Genomic DNA, 21,189 nt, shown 5'->3' on the forward strand with positions numbered 1-21,189 from the left:
GTCCCATAACATCAGTCGGGCCCAGAGCTCTGCGCTTTGCTGCAAGGTCCACTTGACCACCGACACATGGACAAGCGCCTGTGGTCAGGGATGCTGCAGTGCTTATCTTTAATGACAGGCAGGGTGAATGTGGTGGAGTCTGGTCCCCGGGTGCAAACTGGGGTGGCCTATCTCCTCTCCCAGGCCAAAATTCATGGCAGGAGTAGACTGAAACCCTACGACGCTGCAACCTCAACCCCAGCTACTAGCGGCAAACGCTAAAACACTGGTGTGGGGAGACGTCAGCAGGCGGTGCTGAAGCTCATCAGCTTGGGGGACAGACAGCACAGTGCCTCCGAGGTCAGGGATGCCATCCTGGCTGAGATGGCATTTTTTTTTCCCTGCTACACCTGGGGCCTGGCATTTTTGCGCCTGTGATAATGGCTGGAACCTGGTAGCAGATCTGGAGCTTGCCAGACTCAAACACGGTCCACGCATGGCCCATGTTTTCAACTTGTTGGTGCCATGTTTCTTTGAAACCTACACCATGGTGCCTGATATACAGGTCAAAGTGGGGCCATTTTCGTAAGTGAGAACTAGCCTCTGCTAGGCAGAAAACATTCAGAGCACACTTCTCTCATCTTCACACCGTTGGCTGGCGGAGGAAGACGAGGGGGTTGGAGTGGCATCTGATGTCCCTGTCCCACACGAGGCTAGAGGGTGCACTTCAGTGCATCCCATTGCTTCACCACAAATGGTGTGAAGGGGAGTGGAAAATGGAGGAAATGGAGAGTGACCCTTACAGTTGGGGCCAGCAAAGGCATGCCAAGTAACACACTGGCACACATGGCTGACTTCATCTTGGGTTGCTTTTCAAGAGTCTAACACATATTTCACATCATGGAGAACAAATAATACTGGATTTTTACAAGACTCGAACCCCGGTCTAGGTCTAATGTCTGTTCCTTTCTTATATTAGGGGAGAGGGAAAAAAAAATTACTTCAGTGATACGTTTAGCGTACATAGACTGACTATTAATGTGTATCCCACTTAGTGTTGTTAGGGTTACACACCGTCACAACCTGGCTAAAGCTTCTATAGCTGTTAATAAAGTCAACATAACTTTACGGTATCCAAAAAGACAGCTGGTACCGACAGAGAGCAAGACAAATGTCAACCAAAGCTGTGAGCTCTGAACACCCACAGTGACTTTGGCGTCATCATCATTATAAGGGAGCGGGTGGTAATAAATAACTTGGCAGTGCCTAAAACCCAAAAAGCTTATACAACTATATTTACATTAAGATACACAAATGACACTTTTTAGTAGAATGTCATGAGACAAGCTGATAAGATCTTCCTTTGTGCAGTGCTATTTGAAAGTTAAACGCTGCCTTCATTTTAATTCTGGAGAAGGTGCAGACATTAGATCTAGAACATGTTGTCTTCATTGTCCAAATCCTCTATATAGGTAATGTGTTTTTCGGGCCGAGCTGTCTGGGAACGAGCTGGTGCAGCACTGACAACCTGGGTGAATATGGCAAGAGCCTGAGATGTAGGGTGAATGAATACCCAAATTATTTGGGGAATTTCCACTCAGAAACTGGCACTATATGGCAGTGGCAGGACTTGAAGGTATTTGTAACCCCAATATATTCTTTACATTCCCAGTCAGACAATGGCACTATATGGCAGTGGCAGGACTTGAAGGTATTTGTAACCCCAATATATTCTTGGAATTCCCAGTGAGAAACTGACACTATATGGCAGTGGCATGACTTGAAGGTATTTGTAACCCCAATATATTCTTGGCATTCACAGTCAGACAATGGCACTATATGGTAGTGGCAGGACTTGAAGGTATTTGTAACCCCAATATATTCTTTGCATTCCCAGTGAGAAACTGGCACTATATGGCAGTGGCAGGACTTGAAGGTATTTGTAACCCCAATATATTCTTTGCATTCCCAGTCAGACAATGGCACTATATGGTAGTGGCAGGACTTGAAGGTATTTGTAACCCCAATATATTCTTTGCATTCCCAGTCAGACAATGGCACTATATGGTAGTGGCAGGACTTGAAGGTATTTGTAACCCCAATATATTCTTTGCATTCCCAGTCAGACAATGGCACTATATGGCAGTGGCAGGACTTGAAGGTATTTGTAACCCCAATATATTCTTGGAATTCCCAGTCAGACAATGGCACTATATGGTAGTGGCAGGACTTGAAGGTATTTGTAACCCCAATATATTCTTTGCATTCCCAGTGACAAACTGGCACTATATGGCAGTGGCAGGACTTGAAGGTATTTGTAACCCCAATATATTCTTGGCATTCCCAGTCAGACAATGGCACTATATGGTAGTGGCAGGACTTGAAGGTATTTGTAACCCCAATATATTCTTTGCATTCCCAGTGAGAAACTGGCACTATATGGCAGTGGCAGGACTTGGAAGGTATTTGTAACCCCAATATATTCTTTGCATTCCCAGTCAGACAATGGCACTATATGGTAGTGGCAGGACTTGAAGGTATTTGTAACCCCAATATATTCTTTGCATTCCCAGTCAGACAATGGCACTATATGGTAGTGGCAGGACTTGAAGGTATTTGTAACCCCAATATATTCTTTGCATTCCCAGTCAGACAATGGCACTATATGGCAGTGGCAGGACTTGAAGGTATTTGTAACCCCAATATATTCTTTGAATTCCCAGTCAGACAATGACACTATATGGTAGTGGCAGGACTTGAAGGTATTTGTAACACCAATATATTCTTTGAATTCCCAGTCAGACAATGGCACTATATGGCAGTAGCAAAAATAGTGGGTGTATATAGCCCGAATTCTATTGCTAGGGGACTTGCAGGGTATTTCTGGGGTGAAGGTGGGGGGGCACACCGTTGGAACGGGGATCGGGGGTATATATAGGGTATACGGGAATACACTGTCAGTGTATTCCATTCAGGATCCTGGGAAAGCTGCGTTGCGGCGATTGAGCCCGTCAGTGCCACGTTACACTGACAAGCTTCTCCCTGGAATTGAAGTTATATGTAACCCCAATATATTCTTTGAATTCCCAGTCAGACAATGGCACTATATGGCAGTAGCAAAAATAGTGGGTGTATATAGCCCCAATTCTATTGCTAGGGGACTTGCAGGGTATTTCTGGGGTGAAGGTGGGGGGGCACACCGTTGGAACGGGGATCGGGTGTATATATAGGGTATACGGGAATACACTGTCAGTGTATTCCATTCAGGATCCGGGGAAAGCTGGGTTGCGGCGATTGAGCCCGTCAGTGCCACGTTACACTGACAAGCTTCTCCCTGGAATTTAGCTCTTACAAGAACTGTTGGTTGTCTTCTCCTTCCTATCCTAGCCTGTCCCTGCCTACCCAGAATCTAAGCCCTAGCTAGCTGGACGGAAACCTCCGTCCCCGGTGAATTGCAAGCTCAGAATGACGCGAACCTGGGCGGCGCTGTTCTTTTAAATTAGAGGTCACATGTTTTCGGCAGCCAATGGGTTTTTCCAACTTTTTTCAACGTCACCGGTGTCGTAGTTCCTGTCCCACCTACCCTGCGCTGTTATTGGAGCAAAAAAGGCGCCAGGGAAGGTGGGAGGGGAATCGAGTAATGGCGCACTTTACCACGCGGTGTTCGATTCGATTCGAACATGCCGAACAGCCTAATATCCGATCGAACATGAGTTCGATAGAACACTGTTCGCTCATCTCTATTCTTTATCTGTTTATGAGGTTTGGGGTCAACACAAGAAAATTGTTATGATACTAAACAATGTACATACACTAAGAAATTACTGTCTGCTCTTATGTTTTCACTTTTAAAAAAGACGTCAGCTTTTCTTTAATACTCGTGCTCTAGTATATTATTACCTATGTACAGACATAACTTTAGTACATAAACCAATGCTTTTACTGGTCTAGAAATACTACCTTGAGTAACAAATGAACTGCATTACAGGAGTGGATCATGACCAGCTTCAGGACATTGTCTTTCTCCAAGCATTTGGAAGCCTGAGGTTCTTCACAGCAGACACAGATTTTGCCTTCTGTCATATCTACCTGCAAATAGAGAATTGTGACTTAGAGACAATTTTTCTTATTATCACATATCTTTCCATTTACGTTTGCGCACTAGCCTGGGTAATTCACGCAGGCACACTCGAGTTTTTGGTATGCCGAAGTAACGTGCAGTAGCTGAGCAGGACATTATACATCCTTTGGTAAGTAATATGGTGCTTTTAGCCAAGTTTTGATGCACTATATTTTAATAATTGTTCTTATTTATACCTAGTTTCATGTGTTTTTAATAAAAGTATATGTTGTATATAGAACTTGGTGTTTATAGGAAACTAATGATTGGTTCTTTGTTACAAGGGCTGGAATTGGTGGTTTCTTATATAAATTGCACTGGAATAGATGTGTTCATTTGCACCTGAGAAAGGTTCCTGTGAGGACCGCTACGTGGTGGACTACTTTTCCAATAAAAGGACATTTTCCATCTACACAAATTGCTTGCAGACTGGATTGTTTTTTCTATTAGGAACCCTTTTGGCTGGAAGGGGGTTTCTTCCATGCAATTTAAGGGACGATACCCAGATATATATATGTTTTTCTTGGCTCCTTTACACGCTGCCTGTAGACTGCACAATATTTTTCATGCGACAGGAGGGATTGTCCAGGAAAAAGTCTCTGTCACACATGATTGTTGAGGCCATCAGTGGCCTAAGTAAAGGAACCGGGACGTCACTCGCAAATGTGCAAACTGGAACAGCAGTACCAGACCAAGGTGGGAGACACTGGCGATTCAACAGGTAAGAATGAGTTCTTCCCTCCCCCATATCTTACAGAAATGTAGCATACCATACTTTTGTGTTCCTCCAAAAAAGGAGAAAAACTGCTGTTTGTTATTTTTCATATTTGAAACGGCTTTCAGCCTACAAAAGGAAACCTTTGTTCTGCAGAGTTGCAGGTTTCACACAACATGTCTTATAGGTATAGGGTGCAGAGGTAAATTGCCATTTTGGGAAACAAAGTTCTAGATCAATAGGTTGATAATTATAAGATTACTCAAAATAAATGAAATTAAAAAAAGCCAAGCACTGTCATCTCTCTATCTTACAAAAATGAATTCTTGTCTGTCTGTCTGTCTGTCTGTCTGTTCTTTATGCGTGACCAAACGACTAGACCGATCTTCACAAAATTTGGTACACAGATACTTCAGGTATCCGGGAAGGTTTAAGACGAGACTCCAACTTGCTCGGAAGTACCGTTGCTGAGATATAGCATTCCAAACACAATGTCTCCTCCCCCCAGCCAGTACAAACCTGCAAGTCTTTCACTCATATTCCAACTGCAATAAAAACGGTCACTCCACATACACAACCCAACACTGATATCCAAACTGAGATACACGCATCAGAGGATTAGATACACAGATCAGCACACAGTATCACACGCCAGAGGATTAGATACACACGTCTGCACACAGTTCCACACACTGAAGGATTAGATACGTGCATCCACACACAGTTCCACATACCGAAGGATTAGATACACGCGTCCACACACAGTTCCACATGCCGTAGGATTAGATACGCACCTCTTCAAACAATACCACATGGGGAGGGTTAGTTACGTGTATGTGCACACAGTACCACACGACCGAAGATTCGATATGTGCGTCTGCAAACAGTTCCACATGCTGAAGGATTAGATACGTGTGTCTGCAAAAAGTACCACACGGGGGAGGATTAGATATGCACCTCTTCACACAATACCACACAGGGGAGGATCAGATACGCACATTTGCACACAGTTCAAAATGCCGGAGGATTAGATACGCATGTCTTCACACAGTACCACAAGCCGTAGCATTAGATACTCGCGTTTACACACAATTCCACATGCCATAGGATTAGATATGCGCCTCTTCACACTATGCCACACAGGGGAGGATTACATTTGTACGTCTGCACACTGTACCACACTTTGGAGGATTAGATACATGCCTCTGCACACAGTAGCACACACCAGAGAATAAGATACGCGTCTCAGCACACAGTACCACACGGGGAGGATTAGATACGCGTGTCCAGACACAGTACCACACGTCAGAGGATTAGATACGTGCACCTGCACACAGTTCTACACGCCGTAGGATTAGAAACACACGTCTGCACATAGTACCACATGCCGTAAGATTAGATACGTGCCTCTTCACACAATACCACACAGGAGAGGATTAGATACATGCGTCTGCACACAATACCACACGACCGAGGATTCGATATGCGCGTCTGCACACAGTTCCACAAACTGAAGGATTAGATATGTGTGTCTGCACAAAGTATCACAAGCCGGGGGATTGGATACATGCGTCTGCACACAGTACCACATGCCAGAGGATTGGGTATGCACATCTGAACACAGTTCCACACACCAGAGGATTAGATACGCACATCTGCACACAGTACCACATGCCATAGGATTAGATACGTGCATCTTCACACAGTTCCACATGCCGCAGGATTAGATACGCGTGTCTGCACACAGTTCCACATGCCGTAGGATTAGATACGTACATCTTTACACAATACCAAACAATGGAGGATTAGATACACGCCACTGCACACAATACCACACGGCGGAGGATTAGATACACGCGTCTGCACACAGTACCACATGCCGGAGGGTTAGATACGCATGTCAGCACACAGTACCATATGCCGGAGGATTAGATACACACGTCTGCACACAGTACCAAACGCTGGAGGATTAGATACACAAGTCCGCACACAGTACCACATGCCAGAGGATTAGATATGCACACAGTTCCACACGCTGGAGGATTAGATATGCACCACTCCACACAGTACCACATGCCAGTGGAATATATACCTGCGTCAGCACACAGTACCACACGCTGGAGGATTAGATACATAGCTCTTAACAGAGAACCACATATTAGAGTTTTACTCAAGGTTTCCATAGCAACCCAGCCATTTTTCTTCACTACTTTATGTCAGCCTTACAGGGGCAGGGCGCTGTAAATGACACTTTTACACAAGGTCACATACACACAGCTTTACTCCAGGTCTCCATAACAACCGATCGCAGGTTTTTCACTGATATTCGACGCTAATGGACACACACAAACGATATATAAAATACACCAGTGCAAAATTGGACAATTCTTATGGGGCCACTACACAAACAAAAAATTAAATATACCCGTGCGAAGCCGGGTCCTCCTGCTAGTCTATTATAAATGTAAATAATTCATACAATACCAGTCTGTGGTAACTAAAGTTAACTGGATATTGTTTTTCTAAGGCTCCATGGACATGAACATATGCATTGTCATGGTGCTGTCCCATCATATTGTAATGGCCCCATGCACAGGCCCCTCTACTCACTGAAGACAGTTCCGTGGAGGCACGGACGGCACACAGATATCATCCATGTGCCCTCTGTGCTGTTCAACCACAGACTCGGCACAAGTACATGGTCATGTGAATGACTGACAAGAAAGTATTACTTTGCCTATTAGTTATAGGATATTATAAACTTGTACAGAGAATGTCTAATAATAAAGCATAGAAATGTATGTTTTACTTTCACAATTAAAAGGAAAAAAAATGTTGAAAAGCTTGAAAATTTTTGGGATATTTGTTTAAAAAAGGAATCCTAATGACTCCTAGTTTTGAGCAATGTATTATAATTGAAGCTTTAGAAATCTTGCCCAGAACCATCACAGAACTTTGTTCAGGCAGGTGCCGTCCACTTTGGTACTGAAGGTCCAATCAAAGCAATGAAGTGATGGAGTCTCATATATAACTTCATACATACTTAGACATATAATAATTAAAAAATATGTTTACTTTTATTAACTCACCACTCAACTAGTGCCTTCCTCTGCAACTTACATTGGAGATGACATCACTCCATTACTTTGCATTACTTTTATCTCCAGTATCCAAGTGGAACAATGAACGCCTGGTTGAACTGATACACAGTAAATCCATGGAAGTTTAGAGTTTAGAGGTGAGTGGATCACTACACATTTGAGACTCATCTCCATTGTGACATACTTCACAAGGGAACACCTTCTATATTCTGTTTTTACAGTATATATTAAGTGTTGTATCTTTTGGTATGCTTCCATTATATACATATCAACCCCGATATTCTGTTGTCTTTGTTTGAGGAATATGTGAATGAATTCAACTTGTGAAAAAAGGGAACCTGCTCTATTACAACTACCATGGCATGCCTGGTCTAATAAGTCCGAATATGGTACAAAGCAGCAATATCTCCTTAATGGCACATAGTACACCTAACTGTTTTTGCCTGAAAGGACAGTACACTAATTCATTTACGTCTATTAAAAAATGAACATGATCTTGTGCGGTAATTCAAGTCACTGATCTGCAGTTCTTCATTGAAATGTCTGCTTCCCTCCACATTATCCAGGGACATACAGAGATATAATTTTATTTTGACTGTGTTTATGAGAGAGGATACATGTGTAAGCACTATTAGGAGAAGGAGTGCTGTGAGAGTGAATGCATCCTGTATAAAGCACTCTGGATTATTTATGTTACAGATCATTCTGATGAGTAAGTAACAGGACTAAGCAGATTTTCATAGATTATTTTACAACTAAGTGTGCAGCATTTTTTAACCCTCTGTCACATATAATATCGGTTCTAACGAAACAACACAGAAAAATACTATTAGCTATGCTTTTTATGTTGAAAAGAAAAGCCAAACAAGTAGTTAACAGCTCACCACATCTTCATAATGTGAACTAAGTAAATTCAATATCGCATTCTGATTTTGAGATGTTATACAAAAATATGCAAGATAACTTGAATAGGCTTCAAACACAGATCACACAAGTTAAAAGGGTTAAATTCATTAGAGATGTAGATGAACGCAGTCGATTAAAGAAACAGAGAAGTAAGGTTAAATCCCAGCAACACGTAAGCTTTTCATCTTGAATTGGGCCAGAAGGGGTACAGAGACTTATTAGACCATGCATTCCCTGCTAAGGAAGATGCAAATAAGACCTCATTAAGTTACTTGGTTTTAGGCAAACCTGAGACCAAATTAAATTATTTTTTAAGCTTCTCAATTTTGGACCGGCTACATGAATCCCTATCAAACAATATACGATGCCCATGAATTTATTAGGGTGCGTTCACACTATGTAAAATGGAGCGCAAGCTGGCACGTATACGCGTGTCAGCATTTTGCGCCCTCAAAAACATCCCATTGATTTCAATGGGAGTTACGAGAGTATATGCCGCGTAATTTTGCGCCCGTAATTTTTTAGCCGCAAAATTACGGGCGCAAAATTACGGGGCATATACGCTCATAACTTCCATTGAAATCAATGGGATCTTTTTGAGCGCGCAAACTCTGACACACCGTATACGTGCCAGATCCCTCTCCACTTTACTACGTGTGAACGCACCCTTAGATTGTGGAATGCGAAATGACACTATTTTCATGCTCCTGATATTTCCATCTTGGGTTCATGTTTCTCTGAACTTAATTCCAAAGGCAGTGTTGATTTTCCTACATATTGACAGTTTCAGAAACAGATGGCACTCCTGAATTTGCTGGATTACTTGATAGTTCACATAAGAGCAAGACAGCCCATCCTATGTTTTACCCTGTGCAAGCCCACACTTCAGAATGGACAGCTTTCAAATATCTATTGAAAAAGATCTGAAAAGTTTATCAGAACCTATCCATCTGTCTGAACATGGATGTAATAGTAGTAGGTGTTAACACGTAGCCATGAAAAAACTCCAATGGAATCCACATATAGTTATATCAGTTTCGGATAAGGGGGACTCAGTACTGGAGATAGACTTATACTAATGGGAAAATATAAATATGATAGAGGACACTGTAGTATATTCTAAATAACAGTGCTATCCTACTACCGTGGTCACTGACAAGCCTGTGAATGTTCTGTATACACTCTGTATATGTCTATACCTCATAATAAAGCCTGTACTGCTGTTGCTTTTCACTTAGAGAAATATAGTAATTATTCTGCGACATTGACTACATTCTCATGGTCCGGAGTTTCTTCTTATCCCATAACTTTTTCACTTTTAATTCTCAATGTTATTGATAACAAACAAAAGCAGTTAGGCTCTGTGGATGCCACATTCTCTCCATCCCTTGACAATTTATATATGGCCTTTTGTGAGAAGTCTCTTTTTCCATGTCAATCCATTCATCACATCCATAATATGGTACAGTCACTATATTGATGACTTCATATTGGCTTGGTCGGGTCCTGAGGAAGGTTTTGTTACATATTTGCACAGTAATGTTTATAACCTCAGGTTTACTTGTACTTATATGAATCAATGTCAAACTCTATTTTTGGATTTGATGCTGAACCATCTAATCATAACATTATTTTGCATGCTACTAGCTTCCATTCCTCTCATGTCATTAAAAAATCTTCCAAGTGGCACATTAAGGTCTGAGTTGCCCGCTACCCTGGAGGTTAGGCCCATGAACCTGACCAGTGCAGTTAGAGCAATGCTCTGAATGAGAAAAAATAATTCATAAGCCACAATTTTTGTCTCCCAAAGGTTTAGGTTAAACACAAGAAAAAAAGAAGTATAAATGGTAAAGGGGTTATCCTCCTTTTAAAAATTGGTGGCCCATGCTTAAGACAGACCAGAGGGGGGATTTTATAGCGGAATGTACTCGGATGACACTGAGCAGAGAGTGTCATCCGAGTCACAGAGCAGGACACAGCATCAGAAGAGCCTTGGCCTGCATACTGGCTTTGTGCATGTGGTCTTACTGCTGCTTTTTATATAGTACTAGTCTCTGCCAGCGACTTCATCTGCATGTTATTGGTGTCGATGATCCACCTATATTCAGCAAATTGCTGCTGTCGATGGTTTGCATGCTCTGGCGTTTCGGCACCTCTTAAGCTATTCTGCTGCTGAACTTGTTCCTCACACCATGACTGTGATTGTTCTGGCATCTCAGCAACTGGCTGGGAAGCCATAAAATGAGCGTGTTGTTGGCATTGATGATCCACCTACTCCGGTGTTTAAGCAGCTGTCAAGCTAGGTCTGCTGCTGAACTCTTTCCTTGCACCGTGCCTGTGATTGTTCCGGCATCTCAGCAGCTCACTGGGACGCCATACAATAAGTGTTTTGTTGGCGTCCATGATCCCCTTCAGCTCCACTTGAGGAGAACTCTATTGACTTGTGGCTATCTTCATAGCTCTCGTTGTTTTAGAATTTTGCAACAAATTTGATTTTCTTTTTCCCGGCATCTTTAAAAGTAGCAAACTGCCAATTTGGAATAAAGGTGTTTTCCCACCCAGTGTGTCAGCACTGCATGGAGCAGATCAGATAATATGCAAATGCTTGTACAGAATGGACTGAGGGTTAGCATGTTTACACAGAGAGATAACAGACCTGGTTTTATCAGAACCTGAGATAAGCTGCTGCAGTTTAATGTAGTATGCGAACATAAGTTCATAATAGTCATGAAGCCATGTCATTTACCGGGATAAAAAGTAGCCTATGTGTTAATCAATGTTACAAACTATCTATGTGCCAAGTTTGATCCAAATACGTTCTGTCGTTTTTGTGTGATTGACTAACAAACATCCAAACATTCATATTAATAGGATAGGATAGGATTAATAGGAAGGATGATGTTATTTAATGTAATTAACCCCCTAATCTTTTACTGACCACCCATGCTGACCAGGGGTTTAACTATAGCACCTAGGCTGCTTGCCTTTAAATGGTTAACTCTGAAGCAGTTGTTCCCAAGGAGCAGTGTACTAAAGGAAGCACTGTGTTAATTTAGTTAATGTGTAATTCAGATATGTGAGTCATCATGGCATTACCAAAAAAAACAAAACTAATGGACAACAGAAGATAGACATCAATATAGAAGGACTGAGAAAAGAAACACAATATGATGTTTCAGCACAGGATGAGGATCTGCAAAGAATTCACATTAAGAGGGTCGTGTACGGAAACCATAACATGTTCACATACTATAGGACACCTCTAATTGCCATAATTAGGAAGCTAAAACAATGCCACACAAAGATACAGTACTGTTCACAAGGGTGTAGATCTGAAAGCAGTTTCCAATCTATTCTGCTATTCACACAGAACCTAAAAACTCTATACTATTATAATTCTATAGAAAGTTAGTGTTTGGTTGCAAGGCCAAAATATCACCCCAAAATAAGAAATATTTGAGGTGAAAGTAGATAAACGTAGTTCATTTGTAACGCTGCTTTGTCCCCCTCTGTGCTTTACTATCAATCTCATGATGCCGTAACACAACAACATAGGGGCAGCTAGAGACAGTAACATCTCTGTCTGCTGTAGGCACCCAGTGTTCCCTTCTGTGCTGTCCTAAATAAGGTAAGAGGAGAAGTATAGAATTATGGAGATTTATATTGTTACAATGTCTACCACATATGCATTCTGTATTTCTTAATGGTAAAGGGTTAAGGATAATAGAAGTCATAGCTAACATGTTTTTTCATCACTGTAGGCTACAGAACTGTGAAATGTTCAAATATAACATTATATAAACACTTACCAAATGACAGCTGGGAACACTGGACACAAATTGCGCACCTTGGCATCCTAATATAAAGCCAGCCAGGTTCAGCAGAACACAGACCACCGAAAGCATGACAAATAGATTTACCTAGTAGAATGGAAAAACACAAAAATAGGTTTATCTTTTAAAGTTATGTTTAAATACAATGCTAATTCTTGATGTTTAAATGATAAAACCATGATGAAAGCCCAATATAAGTCAGTGGGTCGGTGCCATTGTTATATGTCATGTGACAGACCAAGCAGAGAACTGTGGCTTCCATTATGAAGCTACAACACATAGAGATGTAGCAGAATTAACCTGTACGTCTGTAACTGGTTAAACTGTTGCAGCGTGATATCAGAAAAGACCAGAAAAATCATTGGAAAGTCAAAAAAAAATGTGTAATGAATTTTCATTGGTTTTTGTTGCCTTGTTTCATGCTTCAGCAGTGTAACCAACTGTATCTAAACAGAGCCTTGCAGTTCTACAACAGTCCTTTACTACAATATTCATTTTGTTCAAGGATGACTATTGTATGTTGAAAATATTGTACCTCAAAGCCATAACTCTATGCAAAACAAGTAATTGCCCCAAAATGGCGTCTTAAATAAATGAAGATTTAAGAACTATAGGCAAAAAATCAATACAGGTAAAGCAAGGCTTTACATATGAAAGGGAGAAAGAGCTGCAGGAAGCTGTAAATCACTTCTCAGGGTCCTTTACAGTGTATACAGTGGGTAAGACTTACTAAGACTGGCGTGTCATACACTAGTCTTAATAAAGGTCCCTCTGATAAATGCAGGACACAGTTCATTAATTAAGAAGCTCCGGAGACCCCCATACATGATTGTTGATATCCATTCTAAGTTATGCTAGAAAACTGGTGTGAGTTATAATGGATATGTCGGGCCGAGGTGTCCCCACCTTGTGTCGCCTATGTTCGCACAATGTTGCAAGTCAGGTGAAGGATGAGGGTTTTAGAACAGGTTTGGTGCAAGAAAAGGCATAGGGATGGTTGGTTATGGTATTTATTTATTTATTTATTTCTCCTTCCCCCGCCAAATATTAAAAAAAGTTTATCCTGGACAACCCCTTTAAGCACCACCTTGTAGCTGCCTAAAACTTTGGGGGGAGTGGAGTTTGTTAATTTCAGCATTAATAGGATCTACTTAAACAGTGTAGATGATGAAATGTCTTTATCTTCACCTTTTTTATAGATATACAGTAAGTAGAATTTATCGGGGGATGCAGCATGAGGATATCCTAAATAGGTAATGCTACAGCAGAGGTATAGTATCCACAGTACACAAATAGCAGAGCGGAAATACTGAGCACGTTATCAGGAAGAAAGCACGAAGAGAGGAAAACTGTTTAAACAAAACAGCATAAGAAACACATAAACTAGCGTAACAATGGAAAATATGCTGCATATATTGATAATGTGAAGAGCAGTGTACAATGCTCAATACAAATGTATTCCTATTAGCCAGCAAGTAAGAAACGTCTACTCATTGCTACAATTCACAGTAGACCTTCTAGGATAACATATTTTTCTCCTGTGTGCTTACTCGGCAGATACCATCATGCAAAGTCAGCAGATGAAAAACAATATTCACTTGGGATACCAAAATTTTTGTTTCTTCACAAACACTCTTAACAAACTCTCTGGTGTACTGCAGCTTCTTTCCTCTGCAGTACATATGCTAAAGGAGAGTGTTATCAATAGTGTACCTGTAAGGGGGAGTTCTTACACTACCATTTGTAAGCTGATGGCTGGTCAGGTAATGGAGGGGGTGTACATCTCACCCAGACAACTAAGGTGGGTGAGATGAGAAAACTCCAGAAAGAACATTTCTCAGCAGATAACTATTGTCTGCTGAGGGTTATTTCAAAGTTCCAGTTACTGGGCTGGATTTTTAGGACTGACAGGTAGGTTGGTAGTGGGACCTGTCATTCCACCCCCCCTCCAGTCCACACTTTGGGGATGTTCCGGCAGCGACTCAGCTGCAGAGTCTCCTCGTCAAGGAGGCTTAAGAAGTCAGCTCCAGCAGAAACACTTTGGCAGCTGGAGAGCTGACAGAGAGGTCATATTTTTGGAGCTGTGTCCTGAATGATTCTACTGGCTTTTGGATTTCTGTGATTCTAGGTGAGGTAACCTATTCTATGTTTAGTTAGAGCCTAGCCGGGCAGGGATTTATTTTTGTATTGTTTCCTTTTGTTGCTGCACCATATTTTTGAGTGAAAATAAACTCTACCTTTGTTTTGGACTAAAGAAACTGGACTTGTGTGTCTATGCCACCCCACCTAGCAACCCCAGACCCTGACACAATGTATATGTCCGTTGCTGTCTTCCAGCATAGGATGAAAGCAACAGACGTTAAACTGTCACAGAGATTGGTCACAGACTGATTCTGTGTCCCTTCCCATTGACACTAATGTAAACAACATGACAAGCTAGCTTCCATCATGTTTGTTTACTTTTGTAACAAAAGATAAAGTCATGAACCCCGCCTTAGGAAAAATAAATATTTTTATGTTTCCTTCTTCTAAGATATTTCATACACACATATAAAACATTATCCAGTACTATTATGGTTAAAACATACCTGTTGTTTCATTTGCCTTTTCAAAAAGAGCTGTTATGTGTTTGCATAAGGAATAACAATACCTCTGATCATTGGAATATATAGGAAGATGTAGCAGAGTTAAAGGGGTTGTCCAGGATAAAATGTAATTCCTCTACTAATTTTCTGGTTATCTGGTGACGATTTCCCCATTTCCGGAAACGGAACATGACCAATATTCTCCCCCCTCCTTTACCCCATCATACTTATCAATCTTCCTTTCAGACTTCTCCTGCAAGACGGCTCCATCCACGCCTGTGCAGCAGAGGTGAATTGCCAGCTGCAGAGTATAGAACAGCGGTGGACACTGCGCGTGACGGCCGGGTCAGAAAAAAGGAAGGAATCGTCTTACAGGAGGAAGTGCGGAAGGAAGATGGGTAAGTATGATGGGGTGGGATGAGTTAGTTAGGAAGGGCTAATAGTGGGTGGGATTTGGGTGTCATTTGGGTCCACTGGTGGTGTGCAGAAATGACATAGTATATTTTACTTACCAAAAGAACCATTGGCTTTTTCCATGTAGTTAGTCCTATAATACCAGACAGAATTACCTGCAAAAAAAGATTAAATTCAAAGTCAATCTCAATACTTTTTGCTTATTATTTCACCTGTGTGTTATTGCCCTAGGATACATACTGCATTCTTCCAAAAACAGTACCACATGTGTCCACAGGTTTTGTGTAATATTGCAGCTTCGTTCCAGTTACTTTTTACATATTAGTCTACGGAGAGGAGAAAGGGAAGATAAAGGCTGCTGGATAAGGCCGGTCCTACAGTTCAGGTGGAAGTACCTGGTGCATGTGACTGTTGAGGCCAATCAGCGGCCTCAAGATGTGAACCGGGGACGTCACTACCTGAGGCCGCTGATTGGCCTCGTGACTCAGTGGAAGGGAAACGGGACGTCACAGCCAGCAAGAAATTCAGCAACAAGAAGGCAGCTGACTGGACTCCCATGGCAGGACACCGGAGCATCGGGGACAGGTGAGTATGTTTTTTTTTTCCACCTACCTCTCCATTTCTAATTAGAAAATATTGTTTAGCCTGGACAACATCTTTAAGGATTCATCATCAATATCAGATCAGTGGGGGTCTGAGAAGTGACACCAATCAGATTTTCATAGCAGCTTATACACAGAGAATGGAGTAGGAAGCAGGCAACTCTGGTCTTTGTATATTGGTCAATCCAGATTAATGCATATTAGCGCACTTGAAGTTGCGGCACTTGGTTCAGCCAAATCATACAAAATAGAACTGTCTGCTTCCTGCTCTATTTATTTTTTATGACTGATAATTACACATTATATTATTATTTTAACACAATTCTTCCCTACATCGTATTATATTTTGATAACTAGAGTATAACATTTTCTCAGTTTTATAACATAGAGCATTGTGACAAGTGCACTGTACTACTAGGACTGACGCAAAGGTAACCTGTTTTCTTTTCTTAGGGTCACTTAATGTGAACATGCGGATGGAATGTAGCAGGCGTGTAAAATAAACAGTTCCGCTTAACACTGGCAAAGCATCTTAATGTCAGTCTACACTACAGCAACCGAGCTCAGTTGGACAGTTCTCCTTAAACAATAGCAGTGCCCTACTGCAGGTGCTTGGACTCCCATAAGAGGAAATGAAGGAACATGGCACGTTTATCTCAGAATACCTAGTCCTCTTTAGCAGGATTTATCTGCAGATGCACATTTGATATGTATTTAAGGGAAATTTTAATAGAAGTTCTCTTGCATCCTATCAGATGCCATATATTCAACACCATCTTTGTTTGTGTAGTGACTGCATTAAAGGGAACTCTGACCAAAAAAATTACTTTTTAATGTTAAATAAATATAAGTAAAACTAGTCCTGACAAACTTGATCTTCTGATCACTGGTTCAGTAGTATGCCCTTAATGGATAATGGGATCAAACACAGGTACAAAAACCCCTTAGATGCCGCATGTCATAACTGACTGTGGTATCGAAGGGCTCAATGCTGCCAGATCGCCCACTTCTCTACTCTTACTACCCACTGATAGCACACACAGTGGGGTAGTGAGAGCAGAAGTGCCGGGGGCTTCTCCGATACCTTTTTACTCAGTAAATAGGACATAAAAAGGCTATGGGGTGGCGGGAAGTGGTTAAATAAGACAGGCAAGTTAATAGACTAAAAACAGAAGCCGGGTAAAACTTTTTATTATTACAAACTGTCATAATTTGTTTTATAACTATAAGAGAAATAACCCTAAATCCTACAGAGAAGATATAGAGAACAGATGTGTAAGCACATTGCTCATCAAATAGGATGGGCTTCATGTGAAAAAGTGTGTCTTATTACAGCCGCACAACTCTCTCTGTGATCAGGTAAAGTACTCTATTAACATGTTTCAGCGAATAATTATGGAACCAGTCAGGGGCGCCTGGGGGTCTCGCACTGTAGATAAGCAGTGAAGTTACGTATTGTGTCTTATCTACGTATACATAATAGCTGTGATCATTACAGTCAAAAATGCGGGAATTAAAAATAGATCATTTTCGGGTGACACATTCCATTTAAGCGGGGTCAACATAGTATATAATGGTGACCATTTAAATGAATGATGACCATACCATGTCACTAGAAGAGGACTAGCTTTTCGCAACTGGTTAGTAATAATGCCAACAGAGGATATCGAGCGTGTGATCCTCTCTAGGACATCCATATGTACATTTATATATGGAGCAGCGCTTGACTTAATGGGAAAACTCCTTTAAAGGGAACCTGTGATTAACATTTAACCCAATGGTAGGAAGTAGAGATGAGCAAACAGTAAAATGTTTGAGGTTCGATATTCGTTTCAAGTAGCCCCTCAATATTCGACTACTCGAATCGAATATCGAACCCTATTATAGTCTATGGGGGGGAAATGCTCGTTTCAGGGGTAGGCAACGTTCGATCAAATTATACTTACCAAGTCCACGAGTGAGGGTCGGGCTAGATCCTCCGAGAAGTCTTCTCCGTGCAGCTTCCCAGCGGCGTCTTCCAGCTCTGAATTCACTCTGCCAGGCATCAGGCCTGGGCAGAGCCGACTGCGCATGTCCGCACTACAAGCGGGCATGCACAGTCGGCTCTGCCCAGGCCCGATGCCTGGCAGAGTGAATTCAGAGCCGGAAGACGCCGCAGGGAAGCTGCACGGAGAAGACTTGTAAAGGTATGAAAAGAACCAGCGTTGATTGGCCGACTGTATCGCATTCGGCCAATCAATGCTGGTTCTGCATCAAACTTTTCCATTCGAATAGCGAGTAGTACTCCATTGAGTACGAGTATTTCGAATACCGTAGTATTCGATCGAATACCTACTTGATCGAGTACTACTCGCTCATCTCTAGTAGGATGCAGCCAGTTCTACCCCGTTCTGCCAATCCAAATGTTAAAATTACAACCGGGTTGCAGAACCGGGGAGAAAAGGGCCCATGGTCCATTAATATTCTGCCCTACTACTTTTTGCCTTGTTGTGACACTTATGACATCAGTCCTGTGGGCCACTATATGGGGGATATTATACTGTATTGTGGACATTATATTGAATGGGAGCTACTATATGAGGTACATTACATTATATGGGAGCTATTATACTATATGGAGGCAGTGATGGGCATTAAGCTGTGTGGCAAATGAATTGGAATATAAGGGTATGTTCACATGGTAGGATCTGGCACTGATTTTGAGGTGTAATATTCTGACCTGATTCTGGTTCCCATTGTTTTCAACAAAAAGCAGAGATCATAGCAGGATGCTGAAAAAAATAAGCATCCTGTTTGAACTTCTCTTGGATTCTGCAACAGATTCAGCCACAGCATGAGTGAGACACCCCTGAAACAATGTGGCGACCAGTAATGTGAACAAGTCATGAGTCATGCTACTCACTAGCCATACAATGTGTACTGGAGCATTTAAAGGGATTCTATCATTAAAATCACATTTTTTTTTCCATCACACGTAGGAATAGCCTTAAGAAAGGCTATTCTTCTCCTACCTTTAGATATCTTCTCCGCGCCTCCGTTCGGTAGAAATCCCGGTTTTCATCTCTATGCAAATGAGGTTTCTAGCAGCACTAAGGGCGGTCCTCTGCACTCAAACAGCACTTCCCCAATGGTGTAAGCAGCCATTTTTTTGTGGCCGCTTACACAGTAAGCTGGGGTAGGCGGCCACAAAAAAATGGCCGCATGCATGTGCAGTCGGCTCTGCCCAAGTCCTGATGGCAGAGCCAGCAGCGCATACGTAGAAGTTTGAACCCAGCTCCGGAAGAAGACGCGCAGAGAGGCTGTTCCTGAAGAAGATGGAGGTGGCACTAGAAATTTCTCTCGCAGCATTGGGGACGCCCCCAGTGCTGTTTGAGCGCTGGGGACCACCCCCAGTGCTGCGAGAACACTCATTTGCATAGAGACAAAAACCGGGATTTCTACCGAATGGTGGCGCGGAGAAGACATCCAAAAGTAGGAGAAGAATAGTTGATCACATTTTGATTTTAATGATAGAATCCCTTTAAGTATTACACCAGTGCACATTGTACAATGAACAGCCACTCCTCCTCTTGTTAAAAATGGTATCCCACCCCTGCTTTATCCTCCCAAATCAACAACAACCTTAAATCCAGTATGGTGAAAGGTTCACAACTGGTTCACGATCTGCTGGCCAATTTCTCCCATATTCCAAATTCTGAGTGACAACAAAGTCTGTGAAGCACATCCATGATAACTATCTTATGTACATTGAACTAATGAGCGCCATCTAACTTGCTAATATCCTCGACTGTTCCTCATTATGGGCAGAAAATCTGCTGTGCAAATGGGCCCTGAGATGCTCTCCCTCTTTGATGTCCTAATAGGGCAAATGTACAGAGGTTGTCTTTGTAAACTGCTTGGGTTTACAAAATTTTAATGATTCAATCAGCATTCCTTGGCCAGTCATGGTTGGTGTTAAACAAATCTATAGGGCAATAGAAATGCTTTGCTTGTCTTTTGTTAAAGGGCATCATGAACTTTAGTGGCGTTGATCACTAAATAATAAACACTTCGGCCCCCTCTGATAGGGGGGATTCTAAGTACTATTATTATTGTTATTATTATGTTATTTCTTTTGTTGTTTTTTATTTAGTATTGAGCTAGTGTTACAGTGTTAGTCTAAGAAGATTTGTTACTAACATCCTTGCATAGGGCAATATCCTGCTGATCAGATTCTCCCACTGGTGGCATGCTTGGGGCTTAACAAAGAGTTGGGTCTGTTTATATAAAGAGATTTATTCAGGATCAGCAATAAGAATGAACAAATGAGACCCCAAACAAAATGCCTATGACTAACTATAAGAAAGTTGCTCAATATTTAAGGGAATAAAACATACGTGCAGTGTATTAACAACAATAGATGATCATACCAATATACTGTACATGATGCTCCCAAATTCTGAGCATTTCATAGAACTTCCTGGGGATTAGAAGTCTGTTAATTCAGCTCCTCTGATATCACTCTGACTCTGGATCACGTGACTGACCTTGCTCTACTCTTACTGCTTGTCGTCAGAGGAAAGTAGGTTTAGTCACATGATGCATAGTCAGAGCATTATTAGGGGAGCCAAACTAGAAGACTTTTGGCAGCGCTACAAAATTCTCAAAATTGGCGCAACAAGGAAGCAGCATATATATTGGTAAGCAAGATCATCTAATGCAGTGAATACACTGCATGTACATTTTTTTTCCATGGATAATCCCTTTAAATTGTCCTTACTTCCACACACCTGTACAAACTAAATGCCATAGGAGGTCAGTGTGAATTCCCAATATTATTATCTTTGGTGGCTGCAAAGAGCTATATTCTGAGTGAGTTTGTGTCTCTGGTGGAGAATCCCTTCCATAATGTGGTGCCACTGTGAGTACCTATAGCTCCATAAATGTGAGGACTC

At 41.7% G+C, this 21,189-nt stretch overlaps 2 protein-coding genes across 2 annotated transcripts in view; one reads left to right on the plus strand and one right to left on the minus strand.

Moving 5' to 3' along the window:
- APBA1 (amyloid beta precursor protein binding family A member 1) overlaps positions 1 to 21,189 on the plus strand; it is a 567,069-nt gene that overhangs the window by 189,543 nt on the left and 356,337 nt on the right. The gene's annotated exons all lie outside the window — the stretch shown is intronic.
- Positions 1 to 21,189, minus strand: part of ENTREP1 (endosomal transmembrane epsin interactor 1) — a 51,158-nt gene that overhangs the window by 28,300 nt on the left and 1,669 nt on the right. Inside the window, exons 2-4 of the mRNA XM_075278328.1 lie at positions 15,752 to 15,808; positions 12,631 to 12,741; positions 3,940 to 4,068 (exon numbers count right to left, since the gene is read on the minus strand). Coding sequence (XP_075134429.1) covers positions 3,940 to 4,068; positions 12,631 to 12,741; positions 15,752 to 15,808 — 297 coding nt within the window. The remainder of the gene's footprint in view (positions 1 to 3,939; positions 4,069 to 12,630; positions 12,742 to 15,751; positions 15,809 to 21,189) is intronic.

This window comes from Leptodactylus fuscus, chromosome 1 (genome assembly GCF_031893055.1).
Source record: "Leptodactylus fuscus isolate aLepFus1 chromosome 1, aLepFus1.hap2, whole genome shotgun sequence".
NCBI lineage: Eukaryota > Metazoa > Chordata > Amphibia > Anura > Leptodactylidae > Leptodactylus > Leptodactylus fuscus.